Source organism: Ylistrum balloti, unplaced genomic scaffold (genome assembly GCF_031769215.1).
Source record: "Ylistrum balloti isolate Yb309-2 unplaced genomic scaffold, AGI_CSIRO_Ybal_v1 Utg369966, whole genome shotgun sequence".
Classification (NCBI taxonomy): Eukaryota; Metazoa; Mollusca; class Bivalvia; order Pectinida; family Pectinidae; genus Ylistrum; species Ylistrum balloti.
In genome coordinates this window covers 385,188-409,655 of record NW_026782061.1, presented here as the reverse complement: position 1 = coordinate 409,655, position 24,468 = coordinate 385,188, and the positions used below count along the sequence as shown (strand labels likewise).

The 24,468-nt window shown below is 38.1% G+C and overlaps 1 protein-coding gene across 1 annotated transcript in view; it reads left to right on the top strand.

Moving 5' to 3' along the window:
- LOC132547628 (TPR and ankyrin repeat-containing protein 1-like) overlaps positions 1-23,999 on the top strand; it is a 49,326-nt gene extending 25,327 nt beyond the window's left edge. The window contains exons 24-35 of the mRNA XM_060211411.1: positions 2,053-2,554; positions 3,312-3,502; positions 4,451-4,676; positions 7,977-8,155; positions 9,431-10,747; positions 10,974-11,091; positions 11,376-11,594; positions 12,800-13,134; positions 14,982-15,146; positions 16,375-16,606; positions 17,089-20,234; positions 20,469-23,999. Coding sequence (XP_060067394.1) covers positions 2,053-2,554; positions 3,312-3,502; positions 4,451-4,676; positions 7,977-8,155; positions 9,431-10,747; positions 10,974-11,091; positions 11,376-11,594; positions 12,800-13,134; positions 14,982-15,146; positions 16,375-16,606; positions 17,089-20,234; positions 20,469-20,654 — 6,816 coding nt within the window. The 3' untranslated portion in view covers positions 20,655-23,999. The remainder of the gene's footprint in view (positions 1-2,052; positions 2,555-3,311; positions 3,503-4,450; positions 4,677-7,976; positions 8,156-9,430; positions 10,748-10,973; positions 11,092-11,375; positions 11,595-12,799; positions 13,135-14,981; positions 15,147-16,374; positions 16,607-17,088; positions 20,235-20,468) is intronic.
- The last annotated feature ends 469 nt before the right edge of the window (positions 24,000-24,468 follow it).

Below are 24,468 nucleotides of genomic sequence, written 5' to 3'. Positions count from 1 at the left end.
TACTGCTCAGACAGTGGAGACATGCAATTAAACAGCCAATGAAATACAGGAATTTAACATATATGCGTCAACAGCCAATGAAATACAGGAATTTATTAACATATATGCGTCAACAGCCAATGAAATACAGGAATTTATTAACATATATGCGTCAACAGTCAATGAAATACAGTAATTTATTAACATATATGCGTCAACAGCCAATGAAATACAGGAATTTATTAACATATATGCATCAACAGCCAATGAAATACAGGAATTTATTAACATATATGCGTCAACAGCCAATGAAATACAGGAATTTATTAACATATATGCGTCAACATCCAATGAAATATAGGAATTTATTAACATATATATACTTCAACCCAGCAAATTGACCGCTGCCGTAGCTGCTACACCTCAGACTCAAAAGGTCACATATGATCACAGGAAACCCTATTTTCTGCAAACTGGTATCAAAATTTAAAAAAAAATTAATTCTATCGTTTGTAATCTGTTGTGTAATTGCTAATTATACCGATTCACTGAATGGAATTTATGTGACTTCAAATGGAAACAAGTTCATAGAAAATTTGAATGTCTGTCTCACAGGAAATTCAAAACATAAAGAAACTGCATGCATAGACAGTGCTTGATAAATTGGAGTTTGCTATAATGATGTTAAATTAACCATTTTTTTCAGTACCAAGTCCTTAATTGACAAACTAGCATTCCTCACCCATTTCAGTAGATATGAATGGTGTAGCACTTTCTTGACAAAGTATTCTAAAAGAAGGAGTAAATCTAAATGAAATTCCTGTTAGTAATTTCAAGAGAAGGAGATTGACCTTAAAAAACAAACAACATACAAAGTAGTTTTGATAAACTCCAGACTATGATCTATTGCACATTACATAATTAAAAAAAACTTACATATAACAGTAAAGCCGTATGATGGTTATTATGGTTTAAACTCAGATATGGTCCTTCGCCTAGATCTATGGTCCTCCTAGTAAACTAATTCTACAAGATATCTAAAAGAATTTTTTTTTTTTAATAAACAACATATAAATACATAAAAACATAGGGACTTAGGTTGTGTGGGAAAACAAAAGCAAAACAATTTGCCTGCTGCCTCCTTACTTGCAAATTTTGAAAATGTCAGAATGTTAGCATCAGGGAAATGGATTCTGATTCTAGGGGATTGTCCCTGCATGGGCACATCACCCAATTAATCAGTTGTGGATCTGCATTCTAGATTATTCTACTTCATCCCTTACATGTTGTTGAAAAAGTTGTTTGGTGCTTAATTTAAATACAGGGTTTATTCCTGGATCACTGTGGATAGAGGCATATCTCTTAAGCTCATTCTGTGTGTTTAGTTTGTCTCTCCACTTTCTGTAATAGATAAAACTTTATTGATGAAACTTTCCAGCACATTGTCGGCGGTGCCAATATATTAAAGATTTAGTCTATATCACACTATACTAGATTTAACCTTTATGTTTTAGATATCGGGCAAAAATTCTGTTAGAGTAACACATGAACTGTCACACATAGATTGGCATGGACTATTTATAAAAAGAGCTTTCCATAAAAACTTAGTACTACTTAAACATAATTTGTTTCAAAACAATAGTTTACCTCCCTAGCTCCAGATATCAAATGCTCCTGGACCAGGCGAATCTGTCTCTTATAAAGTGACCTGAAGTTATAGTTGGAAACGTGTTTCTAAAGGAGGGATTGGTGTAGATTGACATCCCTGAACCCTCACTGGTCAACCAATGTACAACACAAGTGCTGTGATATAGTTTAATATGACCCTTAGGTCATAATTGAGAACTGGTTAATAATGAAAGATTACCTGTCTTCCGTGTCTGTTGACTGTTAAGGGGTTCAAAGTATTTTTAAAAAATCTTCAATAATTAATATTTTAAAAAGTATTTGTTGGTTAGAACTTCCTTGTGTATTGTACTAGGATATGATCATTTATTTCCTTCACAAAAGTTTTAAGTTGATTTTCTTATTTTTCTTCAAAATTGCTCAACAGTTTCAAAATTTCATTAACAGGTAGATGTTCAGGCCTTTGATAACCTTGAATGGGAAGTTGAATGTACAGCAGATGTCTGGAGAACTTTACGTGACAACCATGTCCTTCCTGAATTGAAACAGCGGATAGTCCGTAAAGTCCAGCACCTGGCCAGTGGGGAATGGCGACGCTCCTTGTGTAAGCCTATCACTGCCAGCAAAATGCCTGAGACACTACGACTCTTTGAGGCAAAATTGTCAAAGGGTGGCAGGATTATATGGGAATTAGCCATAGCATTTTCACCACGGTTGAGTGAATCTGCCGAGCGTCGTTTGAATGCGGAGGAAGAAGAAGTTGAAGATCTTGCTGTGCAAGGAGGAAGAATTTACTCTGAGGTGATTCGAGTTTGGTACATTGTGTTTGATCATGATCACATTTACAGATGTGTGGAACGTATCATCAAGTCCCATAACCGCGGGGAGGAGTGCATCATACAGAAAAAACTCAAAGGAGTAAAACAGACACAGTTCCAGGAACGTGCAGGTCAGTTTTATCACATAGAAAAACAGTCAAATCATTTCAGCAGGAGACTTCACTGTTTTGTAAAACCCACTTTAATTTGATGAGGGTCCACAATAGCATTATTAGTAGAGCATCAGATATTTCTACCACAGGTGAAGATCAGAGATATAAGATTTGATCCCTACCCAGACAGGTTTGTGTTTCTTGAGCGAAGATTTGAATTGTGAAGTTTGATCCCTACACAGGGCAGGTTTGTGTTTCTCGGGTGAAGATCTGAATTGTGAAGTTTGATCCCTACACAGGGCAGGTTTGTGTTTCTCGAGCGAAGATTTGAATTGTGAAGTTTGCTTTCTACACAGGGCAGGTTTGTGTTTCTCGGGTGAAGATCTGAATTGTGAAGTTTGATTCCTCTCCGGGCAGTTTTGTATTTCTCAGGTGAATATCTGTGGTTATAGCAAACCTTTTTATGTCACCAGCTTCTACAAGGAGATCCCACCTCATTGTGATACTGGCTGTTGATTGGGCAATAAGCCAGCTGCAAATCTTAACCTAACAAAGGTGTCTTTATCCGAACGGTTGGACTTTACAAGGCTTAAAATCAGAAGTGATAACAAAGTGAAACTGGCAATGGTAAAACATAAAACATGACTAAATTCATGAGAAATCCTAGTGAAATTGACAACATTGTTCTCAACAGTAAGTATCAACTAAACAGGAGGAAATTTTGTGTACCAGTAGATTGGAATTAATATGTCCGATGAAAATTTATATCCTTCAGGAAAACGCTACCCGATGATATATGCTGAAGCTGACCTTGGGTTGAAAGAGCACGAACTACAAGATTACCAACAGGAATTACAGAAGTTTTATCCTCCAGCTAGTAGTAATGACACCGAGTACCACATTCTCAAGTTCTACTCGTTCTCCTCAAATCTCGTAAACCATGTACTACAGAATATAGAGACAAAGGTGAGTATTTAATAGTACCACGTTCTCCTCCAATCTCGTAAACCATGTACTATAGAATATAGAGACGAAGGTGAGTATTTAATAGTACCACGTTCTCCTCCAATCTCGTAAACCATGTACTATAGAATATAGAGACAAAGGTGAGTATTTTATAGTACCACGTTCTCCTCCAATCTCGTAAACCATGTACTACAGAATATAGAGACAAAGGTGAGTATTTAATAGTACCACGTTCTCCTCCAATCTCGTAAACCATGTACTATAGAATATAGAGACAAAGGTGAATTTTTAACAATACTACATTGCCTTGTTCTCCTGCTGTTTGAATATGGAGATGGTTATCCTCAATTTCCTAGACAAAGTGCTATTCAATGGGTCTTATGAAGGTCAAGTGTTGTGTTCATGTATCTTCAAGGAAAACTGGTGCATAGTAAATGATGTTAAATATTTCAAAACACCATAATTTTTTCAACCAAAGTACATAAAAATGGTAAAAGATTCAATGTGAATTGAAAGCAATTTAAAAAGTGCAGACAGTACAGAGCAATATACTTGTGCATGTTCGTGCATTGATGGTAGAAAGTGTGTTTACAAGATCATCTCCTGGACTGATTCAGGTCATAAGTACATCAAAATATTATTTTTACTTCATTTTTCATCATTCATTACTCAACCAGAATATATGAGAAATATTTAAAGTATGACAGTTTATGTTCAATTGACTGACTGCTGGTCCGTATATATTAATGGTAATATTGCTTTTTTGGAACTAGGTTGCCTTGTTAATGACAGATTTGTAAGACCGTAGCAACTTCCTTCCTAAGCATAACACCGGTATATCTTTATGTTTGTCTTTGACGTGTAGTTATGTTTTGCTCTCGAAATAAAAGAAATTCAGAATGATATATGAAATATATGTTATTTTGTGTATATATCCTATTTATTCAGGTGGATTTCCCTTTCCGTGTGACTGATCTGGAGCATGCCATTATCAATCTGAGATCGCAGGCACCAATCCTACTGCTGGGCCGAAGTGGGACAGGCAAAACGACGTGTTGTCTGTACAGACTGTGGACCCAGTTCCTGTCCTATTGGACCAAGGCCACGCAGGCAGAGGCCCCGCTCCTTCCAAGATGTCCTGTATACAGGAAACAAGGAGAGGAAAGGGGTGAAGGTTGGTCTAAACACTTTGTTCATACTTTAAGAGTATATTGAGAGTTTTAATACACTATATAGATAGTGAGAGCATCATTCTTGTATGACAAGATAGGAGTTGTGGGGTGGGGGGAGGGTCTACTCAGAGTGGTTGAAGACAGTTGACAAACTGATTTGTTTTATAAATGAAGACTGTAGCAATGGAGTTTAAAGCCAACTTGTTAGGTCATCTGGACCCGAAGGGTCCGATGACCTATAGTCATCATGCTTCGTCCGTCGTCGTCCGCTGTGCGCCGTCCGCCGTGCGCCGTCCGTAAACTTTTCATTCAAACGACTTCTTCTCAAATACTAGAAGGTCTAGGGGGCTAATACTTGACACAGAGGATACTGGCATGGAGCTCTACCAAGTTTGTTCAAATGAATGACCTTGACCCACTTTAAAGGTCACAGGGGTCAAATATGTTAAAATCTTTAAACAACTTCTTCTCATTAACCAAAAGGCTCAGAGTGTAGATATTGGGCCTGTGACATGCTGGGATGAAGGACTACCAAGTTTGTTCAAATGAATGACCTTGAACCACTTTAAAGGTCACAGGGGTCAAATATGTTAAAATCTTTAAACAACTTCTTCTCAATAACCAAAAGGCTCAGATTGCTGATATTGTGCCTGTGGCATGCTGGGATGAAGGGCTATCAAGTTTGTTTAAATGAATGACCTTGAACAACTTTCAAGGTCACAGGGGTCAAATATGTCAAAATCTTTAAATAACTTCTTCTCAAATACTAGAAGGCCTAGGGGGCTAATACTTGGCCCATAGCATGCTGGCATGGAGCCCTACAAAGTTTGTTCAAATGAATGACCTTGGCCCACTTTCAAGGTCACAGGGGTCAAATATGTTAAAATATACAAAGGACTTCATCTCAATAAGCAAAAGTCTATGAGTGCCGATATTGGGTCTGTAGCATGCTGGGAGGAAAGGCTACCAAGTTTATTTAAATGAATGACCTTGAACAACTTTCAAGGTCGCAGGGGTCAAATATGTCAAAATCTTTAAATAACTTCTTCTCAAATACTAGAAGGCTTAGGGGGCTAATACTTGGCCCATAGCATGTTGGCATGGAGCCCTACAAAGTTTGTTCAAATGAATGACCTTGGCCCACTTTCAATGTCACAGGGGTCAAATATGTTAAAATATACAAAGGACTTCATCTCAATAAGCAAAAGTCTATGAGTGCCGATATTGGGTCTGTAGCATGCTGGGAGGAAAGGCTACCAAGTTTATTCAAATGAATAACCTCAACCCACTTTCAAGGTCACAGGGGTCAAATATGTTAAAATCTTTAAACAACTTCTTCTCATTAACCAAAAGGCTCAGAGTGTAGATATTGGGCCTGTGACATGCTGGGATGAAGGACTACCAAGTTTGTTCAAATGAATGACCTTGAACCACTTTAAAGGTCACAGGGGTCAAATATGTTAAAATCTTTAAACAACTTCTTCTCAATAACCAAAAGGCTCAGATTGCTGATATTGTGCCTGTGGCATGCTGGGATGAAGGGCTATCAAGTTTGTTTAAATGAATGACCTTGAACAACTTTCAAGGTCACAGGGGTCAAATATGTCAAAATCTTTAAATAACTTCTTCTCAAATACTAGAAGGCCTAGGGGGCTAATACTTGGCCCATAGCATGCTGGCATGGAGCCCTACAAAGTTTGTTCAAATGAATGACCTTGGCCCACTTTCAAGGTCACAGGGGTCAAATATGTTAAAATATACAAAGGACTTCATCTCAATAAGCAAAAGTCTATGAGTGCCGATATTGGGTCTGTAGCATGCTGGGAGGAAAGGCTACCAAGTTTATTTAAATGAATGACCTTGAACAACTTTCAAGGTCGCAGGGGTCAAATATGTCAAAATCTTTAAATAACTTCTTCTCAAATACTAGAAGGCTTAGGGGGCTAATACTTGGCCCATAGCATGCTGGCATGGAGCCCTACAAAGTTTGTTCAAATGAATGACCTTGGCCCACTTTCAATGTCACAGGGGTCAAATATGTTAAAATATACAAAGGACTTCATCTCAATAAGCAAAAGTCTATGAGTGCCGATATTGGGTCTGTAGCATGCTGGGAGGAAAGGCTACCAAGTTTATTCAAATGAATAACCTCAACCCACTTTCAAGGTCACAGGGGTCAAATATGTTAAAATCTTTAAACAACTTCTTCTCATTAACCAAAAGGCTCAGAGTGTAGATATTGGGCCTGTGACATGCTGGGATGAAGGACTACCAAGTTTGTTCAAATGAATGACCTTGACCCACTTTAAAGGTCACAGGGGTCAAATATGTTAAAATCTTTAAACAACTTCTTCTCAATAACCAAAAGGCTCAGATTGCTGATATTGTGCCTGTGGCATGCTGGGATGAAGGGCTATCAAGTTTGTTTAAATGAATGACCTTGAACAACTTTCAAGGTCACAGGGGTCAAATATGTCAAAATCTTTAAATAACTTCTTCTCAAATACTAGAAGGCCTAGGGGGCTAATACTTGGCCCATAGCATGCTGGCATGGAGCCCTACAAAGTTTGTTCAAATGAATGACCTTGGCCCACTTTCAAGGTCACAGGGATCAAATATGTTAAAATATACAAAGGACTTCATCTCAATAAGCAAAAGTCTATGAGTGCCGATATTGGGTCTGTAGCATGCTGGGAGGAAAGGTTACCAAGTTTATTTAAATGAATGACCTTGAACAACTTTCAAGGTCGCAGGGGTCAAATATGTCAAAATCTTTAAATAACTTCTTCTCAAATACTAGAAGGCCTAGGGGGCTAATACTTGGCCCATAGCATGCTGGCATGGAGCCCTACAAAGTTTGTTCAAATGAATGACCTTGGCCCACTTTCAAGGTCACAGGGGTCAAATATGTTAAAATATACAAAGGACTTCATCTCAATAAGCAAAAGTCTATGAGTGCCGATATTGGGTCTGTAGCATGCTGGGAGGAAAGGCTACCAAGTTTATTCAAATGAATGACCTCAACCCACTTTCAAGGTCACAGGGGTCAAATATGTTAAAATATACAAACGACTTCTTCTCAACAAGCAAAAGTCCATGAGTGCTGATATTGGGCCTGTAAGATGCTTGGAGGAGAGGCTACCAAGTTTGTTCAAATGAATGACCTCAACCCACTTTCTAGGTTTGGCTTGCTTTTTGTCAGATGACCGTTAAGGCCCATGGGCCTCTTGTTCTATCTATAGTGTTGTGACGTGGTTACAGGAATTAATGGTTAATGTTTGGACTTGAATGTATTTAATAAGATGAAGAGGAGGAAGATGAGGTTGAGGAGGAGGAAGATGATCAGGCGGACGAACTCCTGGGGGCGATGGTTGGGCCAGATGGCAAAGTCATAGAGGAAGACAAAGAAGAGAAAGAAGGGCAGATCTATGATCATCTACACCAAGTTTTCATCACAAAGAATGCAGTGTTGTGTAATGAGGTAAGGGAGACAACTCTTACTCAAGGCAAGGAGATGGCTTTACTTGGTGTCATAATAAGACTTCTGGAAGCTTTGGAACTTCTAAGAAATGTAAAAATTGGAAAATTTTTCAGTATTTTCTTGAAAAAAACATAATAAAAAGGACTATGAACAAATCTGATGGAAGGGCACTATGGTTAAATAACAAGTAGCTTAATAAGCTTGATTAGTCAAATACGGTTAAGAGTTATCCAATGGCAAAAATGGTTTATACTGTATTTTCTCAATTTTTTCATGCGAGTCTGGGGTGCAGCTTTTATACAGGAACAGCTAATATGTGTACAAGAAACAAAATCAGAAGGATAAAAAAAAACTAACAAAAAGTAGGAAAGGACACCAGTAAACCAAAACAAGACACTACTGACGGTTTTTTAAGTCATCTGAGCCGAAGGGTCATGATGACCTATAGTCATTGTGCTTTGTTCGTTGTCGTCCACCCTGTACCTTCTGCAGTGCACCGTGTGTAAACTTTTGACATTAAAAATTCTTCTCAAGTTTCAACAGTGTTATTGACCGGAAATGCTACTGAGACGGTCCTGACCAAATGTTGTTATTTTTTCGTTATTTCTGAAATACAAGATGGCCACCATGACTGCCATCTTGAAAAAACATATTTTAAACTTCTTCTCCAGTTCCACTGATACCATTGAGCTAAAAATTGGTGGGAATGTTAAGGAAAGGTAGCCAACAAAGTGTTTGTAATTGTTTGACCTTGTCAAAACTTCAGTTGACAAACCTGAAATGTCAAAAGATGATATCAGTACCCCATCCGATTTTAGAAAATTTGTAAACTAAAAACTTCAGGAGGTTTATCTTAAAGCATTAACTACTACAAAAAACGGAGTATAACATATTAGGCAAAACCAGTTAGCACTGCTACACTGTAGTTATGGAAATATTTCTTTTGAATTTTTTCTTGACTTTAAGGCTAGGAAATAATCATAGCAATTTATATTATTTCCTTCAACCTGTCAGATTTCAAATAGGGGGAAAATACTGGCAAAAATCACCAGATGGTCACAGGTAGCCATGCTTTATACATTCATTATGCGTCAAAGTGATAAGTTACGATACATACCTACTGGCACCAACATGAATCTTGGTGGTCTTGGTGGATGATAGTTATGAATAATTGTAGTAAAACTGAAGACATGTCATTTTGAGAGCCATTCTTGTTGTATATGTTTATTTTGTTTAACATTTATATTGATTCTGAATTTTATTTTGCTTAACAAGGTTCAAAAGAACTTCCGTGAGCTGAGCCATGCTTGTTCTATAGCCAAGGATCATGTTGAGACAGAAGACCAGGTGTTGCCACCACGTCTGCAGGACGTTGATGATTACCGTTACCCACTCTTCATTACCTCTAAACAGTTGTTACTGATGCTGGATGCGTCTTTAGGACAGCCTCACTTCTTTGAGCGGGGGGAGGATGGTGGACTGAAAGTTGATGTCCAGGGCTGGACAGATGGCGAGGGAACACTCAGCATACTTCCTCTCTTAGCTGAAGAATCAGACGATGAGGATGAAGACGATGGACAGTTTGATGATACAGAGGATGATGACAATCAACTTCAGGCAGCTGTCAATAAAGTCAAAGTTGATCCTCGGAGGGAAGTTACCTATGATGTCTTCAGCGAGGAAATCTGGCCAAAGATTTGTAAAAAGTTTGCCGGGAAATACCACCCTTCCCTGGTGTGGACCGAGATCATGTCTTTTATTAAGGGCTCTTTTGAAGCCCTTTCTAAACCTTCAGGCATTCTACAGATGGAAGAGTACTTTGAACTTGGGAAGAAAAGAGCTCCCAATTTTTCTGGCAAGCGTGCAGACATCTATGATATTTTCAAAAGATACAATCATTTCAAGAAACAGAAATTCCTGTTTGATGAAACTGACTTGGTTCGGTCAGTTTACAATCGTTTGAAGCAGGAGACAGAGGTCTCCTGGGTAATCCACCAAGTGTTTGTTGATGAAACCCAGGACTTCACACAAGCTGAGCTCTGTCTGCTTCTGAGAATCTGCCAGGATCCAAACCAGATGTTCCTCACGGGTGACACAGCACAGAGCATCATGCGTGGGATTGCATTCCGCTTCAGTGATCTCAAGTCCATTTTCTTCTATGCTAAACAGTCCCTGCAGGCCCTTGGCAAAGTGTCAAATATTGAAGTCCCAAAGCGTGTGCACCAACTGACTCACAATTACAGATCTCATGCTGGTATTCTCTTCCTAGCCTCTAGCATCCTTGACCTGATGGTCCGTTTCTTCCCCGAATCCTTCGACAGGCTGCAAAAGGACCAGGGTCTGTTTAACGGGCCGCAGCCAGTGTTGTTGGAGTCCTGTAGCTTCAGTGATCTTGCCATGCTGTTACGAGGGAGCCGTCGGAAGACTTCACACATTGAGTTTGGTGCACATCAGGCAATTCTGGTGGTTGATGAAGCAGCTAGGGACAATATCCCTGAGGAGCTACAGCTGGGCCTTATTCTCACCATCTATGAAGCCAAGGGTCTCGAGTTCGACGATATTCTATTGTACAACTTCTTCAAGGACTCACAGGTATGGATTTGAGCACTTTTCAAAACTTATTGAGAGGTTGCACCGAAAAACATGGTTAAGAATTAGGTGACATTTTACTCTAGATTTATACACCATATACTGATATTAAAAACTGATTTAAGATATTCAACTTAAAATATTGAGCCTTGATCTCTTTTCATTGGCTGATGATTCAACCTCCAATTCAGATAAATCTTTAATTTTAGCGTTTAATTTTCTTATCCAGGCTAACAAAGAATGGAGGGTTATCACAAAGTATTTGGAAGAGCTAGCCATTGGGACACAGGGAGCCAAGGGAGGTAGTTTGCCATCACATCAGGAGAGCCTGGTAGAAATTGATGCTGGTGAGAGATAATTAAAGTAGTTTTGCACTAATACTCTGTACTGTACATTGAAGTTTGTACTGTTGGGCAAGATTTTAGAGAACTACATTATTTTGGACACATTTAATTCGTTGTATTTTGATAGTTATATATGATTTTGTATTCAGTTTTGCTGAATTCTAATACCAGAAACAGAGCTTTGGAAAATGAGAAGTTCATTTTCAACCTTCTAGATAAGCACAGAATTTCAAGGATGCTTTAAAGATATTTCAGTAGATATTTGTGTAATTGAATTTCCTTTGTAGAGGTACTTCAGCAGACAAACCGACCAAGGGCATTAGAATTTGATGCAAGTCTACACAAAGTGCTCAACTCGGAGCTTAAACATTTGTACACAGCAGTGACTCGTGCACGTGTCAATGTGTGGATATTTGATGAGGACCAGGAAAAGCGAGCTCCCATGTTTGAGTACTTCAAGGCTCGAAAGCTTGTCAAGATCCTCAACAGTACAGATGTTGATGAAGGTACTTGTTTTCAGATTTCTATCGTCTTTTAAGCAACAGCTTGTAGCTGAAGACACCATCTATACTCCTGTATGATTCTCCTGTGATCTCCTGTGATCATTCTCAGGTGTATCTAATGGCAAAAAGTGCATTTATTTACTTCAAGAACTACTACGTCAGGGAAATAAACATTATTACAGGACATCAATCTAGCATTTGTTGGTTTGTCTTCTGAAACTATATTAGGTAGGCTTATTACACAGCACAGGCTTACCGCCCCAAAAATATGGTACATGAAAATGAAAGAAAACTGTCAATTTATACAAAATGTGATGCAAAAGACTATAGAGCATAGCCCTCTTTCTGTCAGTATCCTTCTTCTGTCAACCTGTAGGCAGCTAGGTGACAGCCCTTCAAAATCAACATTGACAGGTTGCATTAAAAAGTCACCAATGAAAAAATACCTTATAATCAAATGTATTGTATAGTTATCAAATCTTTATTTAGATAATGTTCCTGGTTATGTTTTGACAGAATTTTGATGATGGATCCAAAATTTGGTTTCCAAATTTTCAAACTCTGATCAAATGTGAAGATATATCAGATGATTCTGTTGGATTTATTTTTTTTACCGTGTTTTGTTAACGTTGGGTTGGCCTGACAAACTCAGGTGAGTTGGAAACACTGCCATGTGCATTGTATTTTGTTAATCTTAATTCCATGATTTCTCCAGAATGATGAGTTGTGATACCTGGCATGGCCATGATGTGCTTTGTTGCAATGAAAGTTTTGGTTGTGATTCAAGAAAGACAGTCTTTATCTCTTGAGCCTTTGGTTCGTGGTTGATAGGTTTATGTGGGATGGTCACCAGGTACTTGCCTTAAGTCAGTGTTTTTAGGCTAAACGTACTTAGTACGCATAGCCTATTGCGACGGCCTTTCAGACAAAATTTACCGATCCTGGCCTTCTCATTGGCTGAAATATCGAAAAGAGTTAGAGCCCTCTAGCGGCAATTTTCTGCGTAAATAATGCCGCGATCTTTCATTTCTCTTGGAACTCTGACTTTCCTCCACCAGCCAAACCTTGCACATCCTTAAATGACCCGGACTGTTAATGAGACAAAGCAAAAAAGTTTTTAAAAATTCTATATATTAATGCTAAATCAGTTTATGAAGAAGTCTGACATGCCCAGATAAAAAATAACAGTTTTACCTTTTAACCTGTAGAGAGTTCAGAGAGCATTGGTGGCATGTTTGCGGAGGAATCAAGTCCAGAAGACTGGATTCGACGAGGCGATGACTTCATGAAGCATGCTTTGTATGAAGTTGCTGCAAAGTGCTACATCAGAGGAGGAAACCGCCACTTACATAAAGTGGCCCAAGCTCATCAACAAGCTTTGAAGGCCTCACGCACGAAGGACAGTCACCAACGCATGAGAGATGAGTTTCTGTTTGCTGCAGAAATGTTTCTGGACTGTGATATGGCACAACAGGCAGCCAAGTGTCTACAGAATGCTCGCGAGAGGGAATTGGTTGCTCATTTGTTCAAGAAGATTGGCTGGGTTAGTATGATGGATAGAAGTTACATGTAGAATGGTTGATTACATTTATAGTAGATAAATTACGTTGTATTAAATACATGTACAATTTCAAAGTAGAAACACTGTGTATATAATGGTTCTTTATTTCATCAGCTTTTAGTGGTCATCAGTAAAAGTTAAAGTCATGCTCACATCCTATTATCTTTTCTAATTTGAAAGAGGGAAGAATAAGGAAGTCAAAAATGAAATATGGCTTCACAATGCCTGTAGCAGAATGCATGTGTATAAGTCATCTCAGGAACCTTGGTTATAATTCACATCAAAAGATCATGTCAGCTCTACATATGATGAGATTTATTAGGCCATCTGACCCAAAGGGTCATGATGACCTATAGTCATTGTGTTTCATCGTGCACCATGCATAAACTTTCGATTCAAAAGATACAATAACTAAAAGGCCCAGGGTGATGATATCGGGCCTGTAGAATGAATAACCTTGAGATACAAGATACAAGGGTCAAATATGCAAAAATCTTTTAAACAACTACTTCTCAATAACCAAAAGGCCCAAGGTACTAAAATTGTGCTTGTAGCATGCTAGGCTGAAGTGCTACCGAGTTTGTCAGGTCATTTTACGCAAATGGTTGGGATGACCTATACCCATTGTGTTTTGTCCGTTGTGCACCGTCCACCATACGAAACTTTCCATGACTTCTTCTCAATAACCAAAAGGCCCAGGGTACTGAAATTGTGCTTGTAGCATGGTGGGATGAAGTGCTACTAAGTTTGATAGGTCATATGACCAGAAAGGTTGGGGTGACCTATAACCATCATGTTCACCTGTCATTGTGCACAGTCTGCTGTGTGTAAACTTTCCATTTAAATGATTTATTCTCAATGACCAAAAGGCCTAGGTTAGTGATATTGAGCTTATTGCATTGTTGGGTGAATAGCTACCATGTTTGTATCGTGTGTCTTCCGTCATCATTGTCCACTGTCTGCCGTGCGTCGTGTGTTCATTTTCAAATGAATTCTTCACAATAACCTGTCAGGTCAGATGACTTAAGCCATTGTGTTTCGTCTGTCGTTGTCTGTAGTGTGTCATACGTAAACTTTCCATTCAAGTGACTGCTTTTCAATAACTGAAAGGACAAGGGTTCTTATATTGTGCTGATAGCTTGATGGGATAAAGGGCTGTCAACTTTGTTAATATGAATGACCTTGACTTTTTAGTGATCACAGGGGTCAAACATGTTAAAAGCTTTTAAGACTTCTTCTCAATAACCAAAAGGCCCAGGCTGCTAATATTGGGCCTGTAGCATGCTAGTATGAAGGATCCTATTACTGACCTTGACCTACACTCAAGGTCAAAGTTGTTAGATATGTTAAAATCTTTAAACAACATCTTTTCAATAACCCAAAGGTCAATGGTAGTGTTTTTGGCCTTTAGCATGCTGGGATGAAGGGCTACCAAGATTGTTCACCTTGACCTACAATGGTTAAATAAGTTGAAATGCATAAGCAACTTCTCTATAACCTAAAGGCCAAGGTTCTTAATATTGGGCATATAGCATGCTTTTTTTAACAACCAATACATTTGAAGTAATTGCATTTGTGTAGTGCATGTATAAAGAAAATGTTTTTAAGTTTGCAGAAAATGCCTTCTTTGTAAGCTGTAGTGTAGTTGAGCAATTTATTTTAGATCTGTTTAGCCTCTTTCATACTTAGTTCTTTATAGTCAGATGACCCTTAAGGCCTATGGATCTCTTGTAATTGGTAAAGGGTCAAAGGCCCCACTCCCAATTAGGGGAGGGTCGGATGTTATTAGGAAATGTTGCTCATCTAATGAGTTCTCTGAATCATTTCAGCTTGAGAGAGCAGGAGAAACGTACAGAAAGATAAGTCGACCTATTGAAGGAAGTCGCTGTTACGAACAATTGGGACATTTCAACCTGGCAATTGAAACACTCTGCGAGAACGAGTACTATGATATGGCTATAGATACACTGTGGAGATACAGCAAACTCCTACAGGTAAGTAGACCAACAGATACACTGTGGAGATACAGCAAACTCCTACAGGTAAGTAGACCAACAGATACACTGTGGAGATACAGCAAACTCCTACAGGTAAGTAGGCCAACAGATACACTGTGGAGATACAGCAAACTCCTACAGGTAAGTAGACCAACAGATACACTGTGGAGATACAGCAAACTCCTACAGGTAAGTAGGCCAACAGATACACTGTGGAGATACAGCAAACTCCTACAGGTAAGTAGGCCAGCAGATACAGCAAACTCCTACAGGTAAGTAGGCCAACAGATACACTGTGGAGATACAGCAAACTCCTACAGGTAAGTAGGCCAACAGATACACTGTGGAGATACAGCAAACTCCTACAGGTAAGTAGGCCAACAGATACACTGTGGAGATACAGCAAACTCCTACAGGTAAGTAGGCCAATTTGTAGTATCAACAGATGATGAACTGATCAAATTGCTCTTTGCCTGTTGTCCATTCATCCAAAAAAGTTTTCAAAAGTTGTTAAAGATGTTTCTTTAGAAGTACAAGATGAATCCGTTGTAGGTCCCTACATTTGTCTATTTCTTGAAGTATTTGACGGCTCTTTCTCGAATTTCTGACGTAGGTGACCTTTTGTCTGTAATTGTGCTCTTTTGATTTTGGAAATGCAAAATTGCCAAATTAATAGCAAAAACAAAATCTCCTGCAATGACAGCATTAGATTGTTAACAAAAGATACATCGAAAAAAAAGATTAGTAACAAAAATTATGCCATTTACCATAATTTCTGCAAAAGTCGTGTTCAGGATACAGTATTTGTAAACATTTCATCAGGTGTAGGTAGGGTTATTACCTTGCAAGGACTTGATGCTGAATGAGCTAAGTATCATAGCTGGCTGTAGCTGCTGAAAACCTCAAATAGTGATAAAAGGAGTGACTTTGATTGGCTGCTTACTTGGTTGGTTACAGGATTACCATCCCTGTAACTCCATTATTGATTGGCATTGTCTCACAAACCTCAGGGTTCTGGTGACATAAGTCGTCTAAGTTCCTTTCCTTACTTATACAGATTTCAATTATTGATATGATCCAGAATCCAACGGGAAGACGGTGTCGGCTGTTATGATTTCATACATGTTAAGATTTCAGTAATTGAAAGGAAACTTCCTGCTGTGCAGGCATGGAAATAGGGTTCTTTAATCGCATGATGTTTTGAGTTTTAACCTCTAATTGATAGGCTCTACGATCTAAAGGGGAGTCTGTTCCTGCGGTATTGTTGGACCATGCTCCAGGTGCACGGCGTACACGAGAACAACTTAGTCATATGGCTGCCGAGTTTCACCATCGAAATGGAAATGAAGTTAGGATGATGGTAAACTTGGAGCGCTTGGAGCATCTTAGTGACCGTGTCAATTTCCTTAAAAAGAAAGGCTACTTTGATCAAGCCGGAGCTCTCCTGCAAAAGGAAGGTCTGTTGTTTATTGTTTGTTGTTTCGTGTCCATAGAAAGTCGTAAAATGATGACATGACAGTTAAGGATGAATTTAAAGTACATCTGGGGTGACCACTAAAATATATACATTTACAGTATAATACGAATAAAACTTTTTGTCAGACCTCATCATGGTTTAATTTTACAAAAAAATTACAAGTTAGCCGGACATCATGATCAGTATCTGACATAAGTGGTAACTAATTTAACAAGTATTATCTGAATTCCGCTACTCTACTGTATTTATCTGGTAATAAACCTATAACTGGGTACTTCATAAAATTACAAATGCTATTTCACTATCAGATTATAAGACCACGCTCCAAGTGGGACATTAATAATTAGCTTATAGAGGACAAATATGTGATTTATATTGACATCATGTTGTTATAGGGTATTTAGAAATATTTCTGGTTTTGTTTATCAATTTGATTGGCACTATCTGTAATTTGATTTTTAGGGAAGTACGTTGATGCCACTCAGCTTTATCTTCTCCATGGGAAGACAATAGAAGCTGTAGCAACTGCAAGACAATCTACACACAAAGATCTGATTGGGGAATGTCTTATCCTAGCTGCTCAGGTGAGGTTGCGTAAGAAGTCAGAAAATCAACTTACAGATGAAGAACAGCAAACACAAACAGATGATGTTCTCCAAATACTTCAAGAAGCCATTGATATCCTGCTTCTAACTTCAAATCAAGAGCTGCGTGGTGAAGCCTGCTTCTTGAAAGGGGAGATAACTAATGAGGTCACAGACATCAATGAATCTTGGGGCGCTTTCAACAAGTGCAATCCAAGATGTGAAGCAGGACAGCTAGAATGTATGGACTGGATGGTGCGAAACTCTGATCTTCATAGCAAACAAAACCTGTCACAAGTGGTAAAAGGTATGGAGAATCTGTTTAGAGTACTCAATCTTCTAGTATCCTCTGATAAAGCTGGCGGAGATCGTATATTCAGATACTATGGATTGAAACCAGTGTCAGATGAATTCCTGAAAATGTACCCGCAACAAAAGCCACGTGCCTTGCTTATCTTGAAAGGCTGCCTGAGAAAAGCAGACCGTAAGAAGACTGAATGTGAAATTGCCAGAAGTGTAGCACGGGATGAAATTTGTCGTTTCTTGCTGGAGCGTGGTCATTACTGGTATGGGGAGGTAACCCTAGCTTTAAACAGGCTAAAGAAGGAACATGAGCAATGTCGACAGTTCACGCTGGGTCTGAAATGCACCAAAAATGCAGATGGTGGCAAATGTTCTGCCCAACACAATATCATGACAGATAAAGCGCTGAAAAGCTTACTTGACATCGATCTGCTTCATCTAGAGATGGATTGGTATGTACAACAAGGCTGTGGTCGTCTTCTGAAGGACATCAACACTGACCTTATTGACATGGTAAATGTCTTCCTCCCTGATACCAAACATGATCACCTGGCTCGTTTCAAATCCTGTGAGGTCCTGCTTAATCACTTGATGCCTCGTGAACGTTTTCCATTTAGGATGACAGAAAAAACTCTTCAAGCTAGCAGACTGCATGATTATGTCTGTAAAATTTTCAACTTTAAAACTAGGTCATCAAGAGACCGAAAATATCTTAAAGAGCAAATGGTTTGTTACTTGAAAGCCAAATACAATTTCATGAAGACCAAGGAGAGGAAAACAAACACAGATGTTTTTGTGAAGTTGTACTTCCTTGTAAATTATTTCCAGCTAACAAGTGTTGAAACCAGCAAACTGATGATGGAGTTTGAGACTGAGGTTCGTGAAGAAGAAATTAGGAAGAACCCATCCAAGATCAAGAAGCGATTGGAACCTATGGGATTTCTTGTTGATGACAAACAGTCACAAAACGTGTCCGTCCAATGTGTGGCAAGAAGATTCTGTGAGGCCTATTACCAACTGACTATCCCAAGTGATCCTCTTGAGGCTCTGATCAAATTTACAAAGTTCATTGTGATCCTAGGAGATCGCAACAAAACTGCAATACTTCCAGAGTTCTCTGACTTTCTGATGTGGACTGAATACTTCACAACAGTGGCTGTTTGCTTTGGAGCAAAAAACAATAAAGTTACAAATGTTTTCTTCCTCCCTGCATCTTATCTTAGCCTTGTTAACTTCATTGACACCAGCTTCAAGACCAACGGACAACCAACATTTGAGATCATACAGCAACACAGATCGTCTTGGGTTAAAAATCTTTCCCTCAGTCAGGATCGAGCTGAAAGAATCATTGGAGTACTATGTGGGTCAGAAATCAGATTGAATTTAATCCGACACTTATTCAAGCTGCGTGAGGACCGTCGGATGGACTTTGGACTAGCTGAGAGGCTGTTGGTTTTGTGCATGACAATCCTGTGTAACATGGGAAAGGCCTTGTTTGCCAACAAGGAGGCAGACCTGATGGAGCAGTTGTGTCTGATTGCTCTGCCAGATGATTGTCCCCCACGCCTGGTGAAAGCGGTGCGTGCTGTGCAGGAGGCAGGTGGACTCTCAGACATTGCTGCAGCACTGAAAGAACTTCTTTATGATCGAGATCAGGAACATGTTTGTCATTGTTCGTGGTCTGCCACGGACCGTTTTGGATGCAAATCCTCTCCACTTCAGAAGTTGTCGATTTTCCGATCAACGTTTTTTGATCCAAATACAAGGAAAAAGATGACAAATCCTGGTCATGACAAAGTGACCACAGAAGAAGATGAGGATGCTGGAAGAAGCTCTCTTGCAGAACTTGACACAGACATGACCATTGAAGAGAAATATAAGTGGGAGAATGAACAGAAAATGTATGAAGAGGATCAAAAGAAGAAAAATGCTGCCTTTGTCATAACCAGCTTCTTCAAACAAATTCGCTTTCGCAGACAATGTTCTATCCTTTCTATTCTTGTAGTAGAGGAACTGCAGAAAGAACTGAGTGAAAAACGTCTGAAGAAGTTTCAGCAGTTTGGTATAGATGAACAAGCTTGTACAATCTGTAATGTTATGTTTGACAAACCAGCAGGCAATCTGATAGAGGGTCAAAGCTATGCAGCCACTGTCTCCTCCTCTTTCAATGCAAGCCCTGGTAGTGACCTGACTCCAAAACCCTCTTTCGCATCCTCAATGAATCCCTTCACTGCTTTATTCAGTAACAATGAACAGGACACCAGTATTGAGGAGGTGCAACAAGTTTCTGAGATGTTACAGGATACCAGTGAAAACGTCAATGAATCAGGTGACAATGCGACAGAAGAAACTGCTGAGTCTTGGAGAGCAAAGAAGAAGCTGCAACATGAGCATAGTCTAATACACGAGCGTAACATGACAGACTTCAAACAATTCAAAGTGACCTACAAAACACAGATAGCAGCAAAGGAGGAAGAGATCTTAGAATTTATCAGGAAACACGACCTCCGCACCGAAGGACTGAAGAACTATCCTGATATGACGTTGGATTTGACCAGGCTAGTCGACAAATCAGACATGACTCAAAATGAGTTTGATAGGATCCTAGCTAAGAGAGATTGGGGAAATTCTGCTTTACTGATCCAATTTTTCCATGAAGCCAATGCTTATTTCCTTGGAGTTCAAAGTTATGTGGAAGAGAAGTGGAAAGAACAACAAGAGGTAGGCATGCTTTCTATTCCACAGAGCATTGCTTTTCTATTCTTTAAATCTAACTAACCAGGAAAGTTACAGTGAATGTGATATTGATTTGCACCAAATAATGGAAATATGAAGACCTTATCAATGACAAGGTATCACAGTTTGTTTGCAATAAATGAAAGAAATTGGTCAGAATTCAGGATCATAATTGATGTATCGATATTAAATCCTTTTCTTTTGTACAATTGCTTACAGATAAAGGAAAGAAGATCAGAAAGTTCAAAGGCTCGTAACAGTCAGGCCCTCCATGATGAAAATTTGGATGAAGAAATCCAGCAACTGGAAGATGTTGTTCAGGAGCCTGTCCGTCAGAGAGAGAAGAAAGGAAAGGGGCGGGGCAGAGGAAGGGGTAGAACAAAACAGAGGCAACAAGAAGACTGAAACAGGGGAATTGTGTCAGAAGGGGTGGGGCAGAGAAATATAGGCAAGAAGAGGACTGAAATTGGAGAATCATGTCCAACGAGGCAGGACAGAGAGAGATAAAGGCACCAAAAGACTGAACAAGGGAATTAGGTATAATTAGAAATGGGTAGGGTAAGTATAGCAAGAGTCAATGCTGAAACTATTGAGATTGGTAGAATGAAGATGTACTAATGAGTAGATAAATATTCTCTAGACTAGACTAAGTCTGGGTGCCTAAATAAAGGAACAACCATTGCAGAATTGGCTTGGCCTCCATAGGAGATAGGAAAGGGACAGTTCCACATCAGAGTAATGAATAGCCTAGGTGAATGTTGGGTGCTCGAATTATTGTAAAGGAGGGCAAGGGGGATTAAAGCCTAACAAAAGTGTGTAACAAAAGCTCCAAGATAGTGACAGGACAAGTGAAGTAAACAGTAGAGACAGAAAGAATTAAAGACATAACATGCTGTAACTGTGGCAACAGAAATGCATCTTGATTTTGAAATAATGTAAACAGTTTGGAATTGTTATAAAAATAATGTCTTACGAGAAATGTATGAAGAAGTAAATTTGTAAAGGTGATTGATGAAAAGAGCGACTTAAAAAGTCCTAAGTGAAGTCATTTTCCACCTGAGATAAATTTTCATGGTTTAACTGTTTAACAGTCCCAGTGTCATTTTATGGTTTCAGAAACCATCACTCACTAGCAGTAACCATTCATATGTTCATTTGTTCTGTTATTCACAGTTATCATTTCTTAATCATGTTTCCGATTTCAAAAATAATTAAAAAGTCATGTTATAAAGTAAAACTTTACCAGAATAATTCATATTGTGTATTCCATGAAGTGTATATAGTCCTTATATTTGCTTTGCATTACCATATTTGGAAAGTATTTCCTGTGAAAAATGTGGGGAATTTTTATTGTCATTTAGTCTTGGTTCAGAAATCAGGCTTTGATGTAGCTTCTTGTGTTGATGTTTGTCAATATAATCTATAATTTAATGAAGTTGAAGATAACAACAGATTTTCTGTACTTCTAGCACCTCTTTTGTTTTCGAATAAGCAGGTTGGGTAATACGCCCAGTATTACATAGAATTTCAAAGTAATATATTTTTCAGAAAAATAGTGACTTTCAAGAACATGTTTACATTACACAGCCTAGCAACCCTTTCCTCTGTCAAACAGATTAAAGAGTTGCTCTGTCCTTTCTGGCTTTGTAGACTAGTAATTTGTTAAACAACTTATGTGAAAGAGCAACAATCATAAAGGTTTTTGAAAGATATTGCAATTTTGATGTTATATGATTTGTTATGATTTGTACCAGATTTATATACACTGTATATGACAGTATCATGATGCGTCCGTCGCTTTTCTCTTTTTATTTTTTTCCTGGTAAATGGAGTCCATTGATGCCAGCTCCAGCAATATGTTGCCTTTTGTTATTTGAAACTAATCCCATGCATATTTAAGTGACATTACTTTCACTTCCAACTAGTCCCATAACATATATCCTGTTACGCTTTTTACTTTGTGTTGGCAATCTATTTCTTTTTTGGTGCATAAATAAAATGTCTCACTTTTTATGATATATATATACAAAACTGAAGTGCCATACTTGAAGGGAAATGATACATTTGTAAACAAATGCACATTTTTCCCTCATCTCCCTAATCGAATTGTAAGGCTTAAGATTCAACATTTCCTAGTTGTTATTGAACGATTCATTAAGTGTTGTCACGTGGCCATATTTCTTATACAATGACAAAAACAGTGATTGACAGCTCGTTGAATGACGTTGTAGAAATCCATGATCAAGTTACGAATCTTACACATGCTACACCTACTTAACTAGCATCAACTTATGTAAACAATTATCGAAATAATTGACATTCCAATGTTTTTCTACCTTTTTGAAAAGAAACCACTGTTTGATAAATGCTCTTGATTTGAATTTAGATTTTTTTCCATTGTTATTATGTGTTGCTTTATTTAACAGTTTTTGTTGACTTTTGTCTGATTTTGATATATATTCCTACATAAACTGGATATCTTGGGAATCCATTCACTATGCAAGTACTATAAAGGCTCTTTGGTGAGAATCAGACTTCTTCTGTATGGCAAACATTGTTTAAAATATTGAGAAGACAGTTTAGGAGGATAGTATCCAGTGGTGTCCAGTTCATTTTACACGGTTATATCGGAATGACTTCCAAAGCATGATACGGTCAAACAATTTGGTGTCTTTCAGTTATGCGAGAACATGTTCTGTGATTATTATGATCTTCCAAATATATTTTTTCACAAAAACTAATCCATTGTATTATTGTCACAATTGTGTTTTATTTCGTTTTTGGAAGGGACAATCAATAGTATTTCCAATTAATGATTGTTTCTCAATATGTTTGGATTTTTTAAATCATTTTTGTGGTAGAGGTCTTACCACAGACTTATATGAATTTCCCATCATTGGATAGTGGGTTGTTCAAATCGTAGTGCACCCGATCTGTCGTCAATTCATGAACAATTCTTGGTATGACTGTTTCTTAAGAAATATTGGATGGAGTGTTCTTAAAGTTTATATTAAGTCTCTCCTAAATTGATTCTAAATTCTAAACTGATAAAAAACAAAATGGTTGACAGGTGTTCATCTTTGATTTTTTAATAAAAGATTGTTATCGCTATATATATTGGACGGATCTTTCTCCTATTTGATAAGTAGGGTTCGCCTAGTCCATTGTGCTCTTTTGGTTTTGAGACTGTACATAAAAACAAATTCACAAACTGGTGATCATCTTGGATTTTTTCTATATATAATAGTCAAATATTATTCAAATTTCATTTAATCACAAGAGATGAAAAGGATCACAGCAAATAAAGAGGAAAGATGGAGAAAGATACAACCTTAAAACATGCCGATACGAAAAGAAAAATAAAAAAAATTGCACTAAGATCCATGCGAAATCTTTTGTATCACTTTTGTCTGTTGTGTATTCATTATTATAGTTTTGTTTTAGAGTTTATCAAGTATGTTGTATCTCTTGATATTTTGTAATTGACTTGGATGGAAATTGAAAATAAGATTTGCTTTTTTTTATTACTTTGCTGATTTCTATGAAGCATGATGGATAGTAACAGAACGGATAGATTCCTTTTCATTTTAGTATAAATCTGATGTAATGTTCTGTCAGGCGACGATGAATTAGTGACTAATATTCACCTGTATGTAGGCTTCATTTGTCTTTCGTGGATTGTTGATTTCAATATGTGCTTTAAAAATAAATTTGATATATTTTGTTGAATAAAAGATGTTTCATGTTTTCTGTAAAGTGTGTTTATCATTTAGGAGATGGTGAACTACTCATGATTGTCCCTGGGCAGTCTGTCCTGAAGTTAAAGAACAAGACATTTCTTCCCTCAGCTACTCCTTGGGGCGGATGTCCTGTCGTCCATCTGTAAACAATTTTTGTTATCACTATTTCTTGAGAAATACTAGACAAATCTTCAAATTTCATTCGTATATTTCTTTTGGTCCCATGTTCCCGTTTGATTTGGGGACCGAGCAGTAAAAACAAAATGGCTAACGGGAGGCCATATTGGATTTAGCAGTCAAAGAATATCGCTCTTTTAAAATTTCTTATAATTAAGAACAAAAACAGAATAGAAGGGAATGTTTTAAAGAAGATAACATGAAACAATGGTAGATGCAAGGTTAAATCCCTAAGGGATCTCTGTTGTTCAGTAGTGAAAATTATTAATTTCACACAAACACATTGAAAGTATTGGACAACC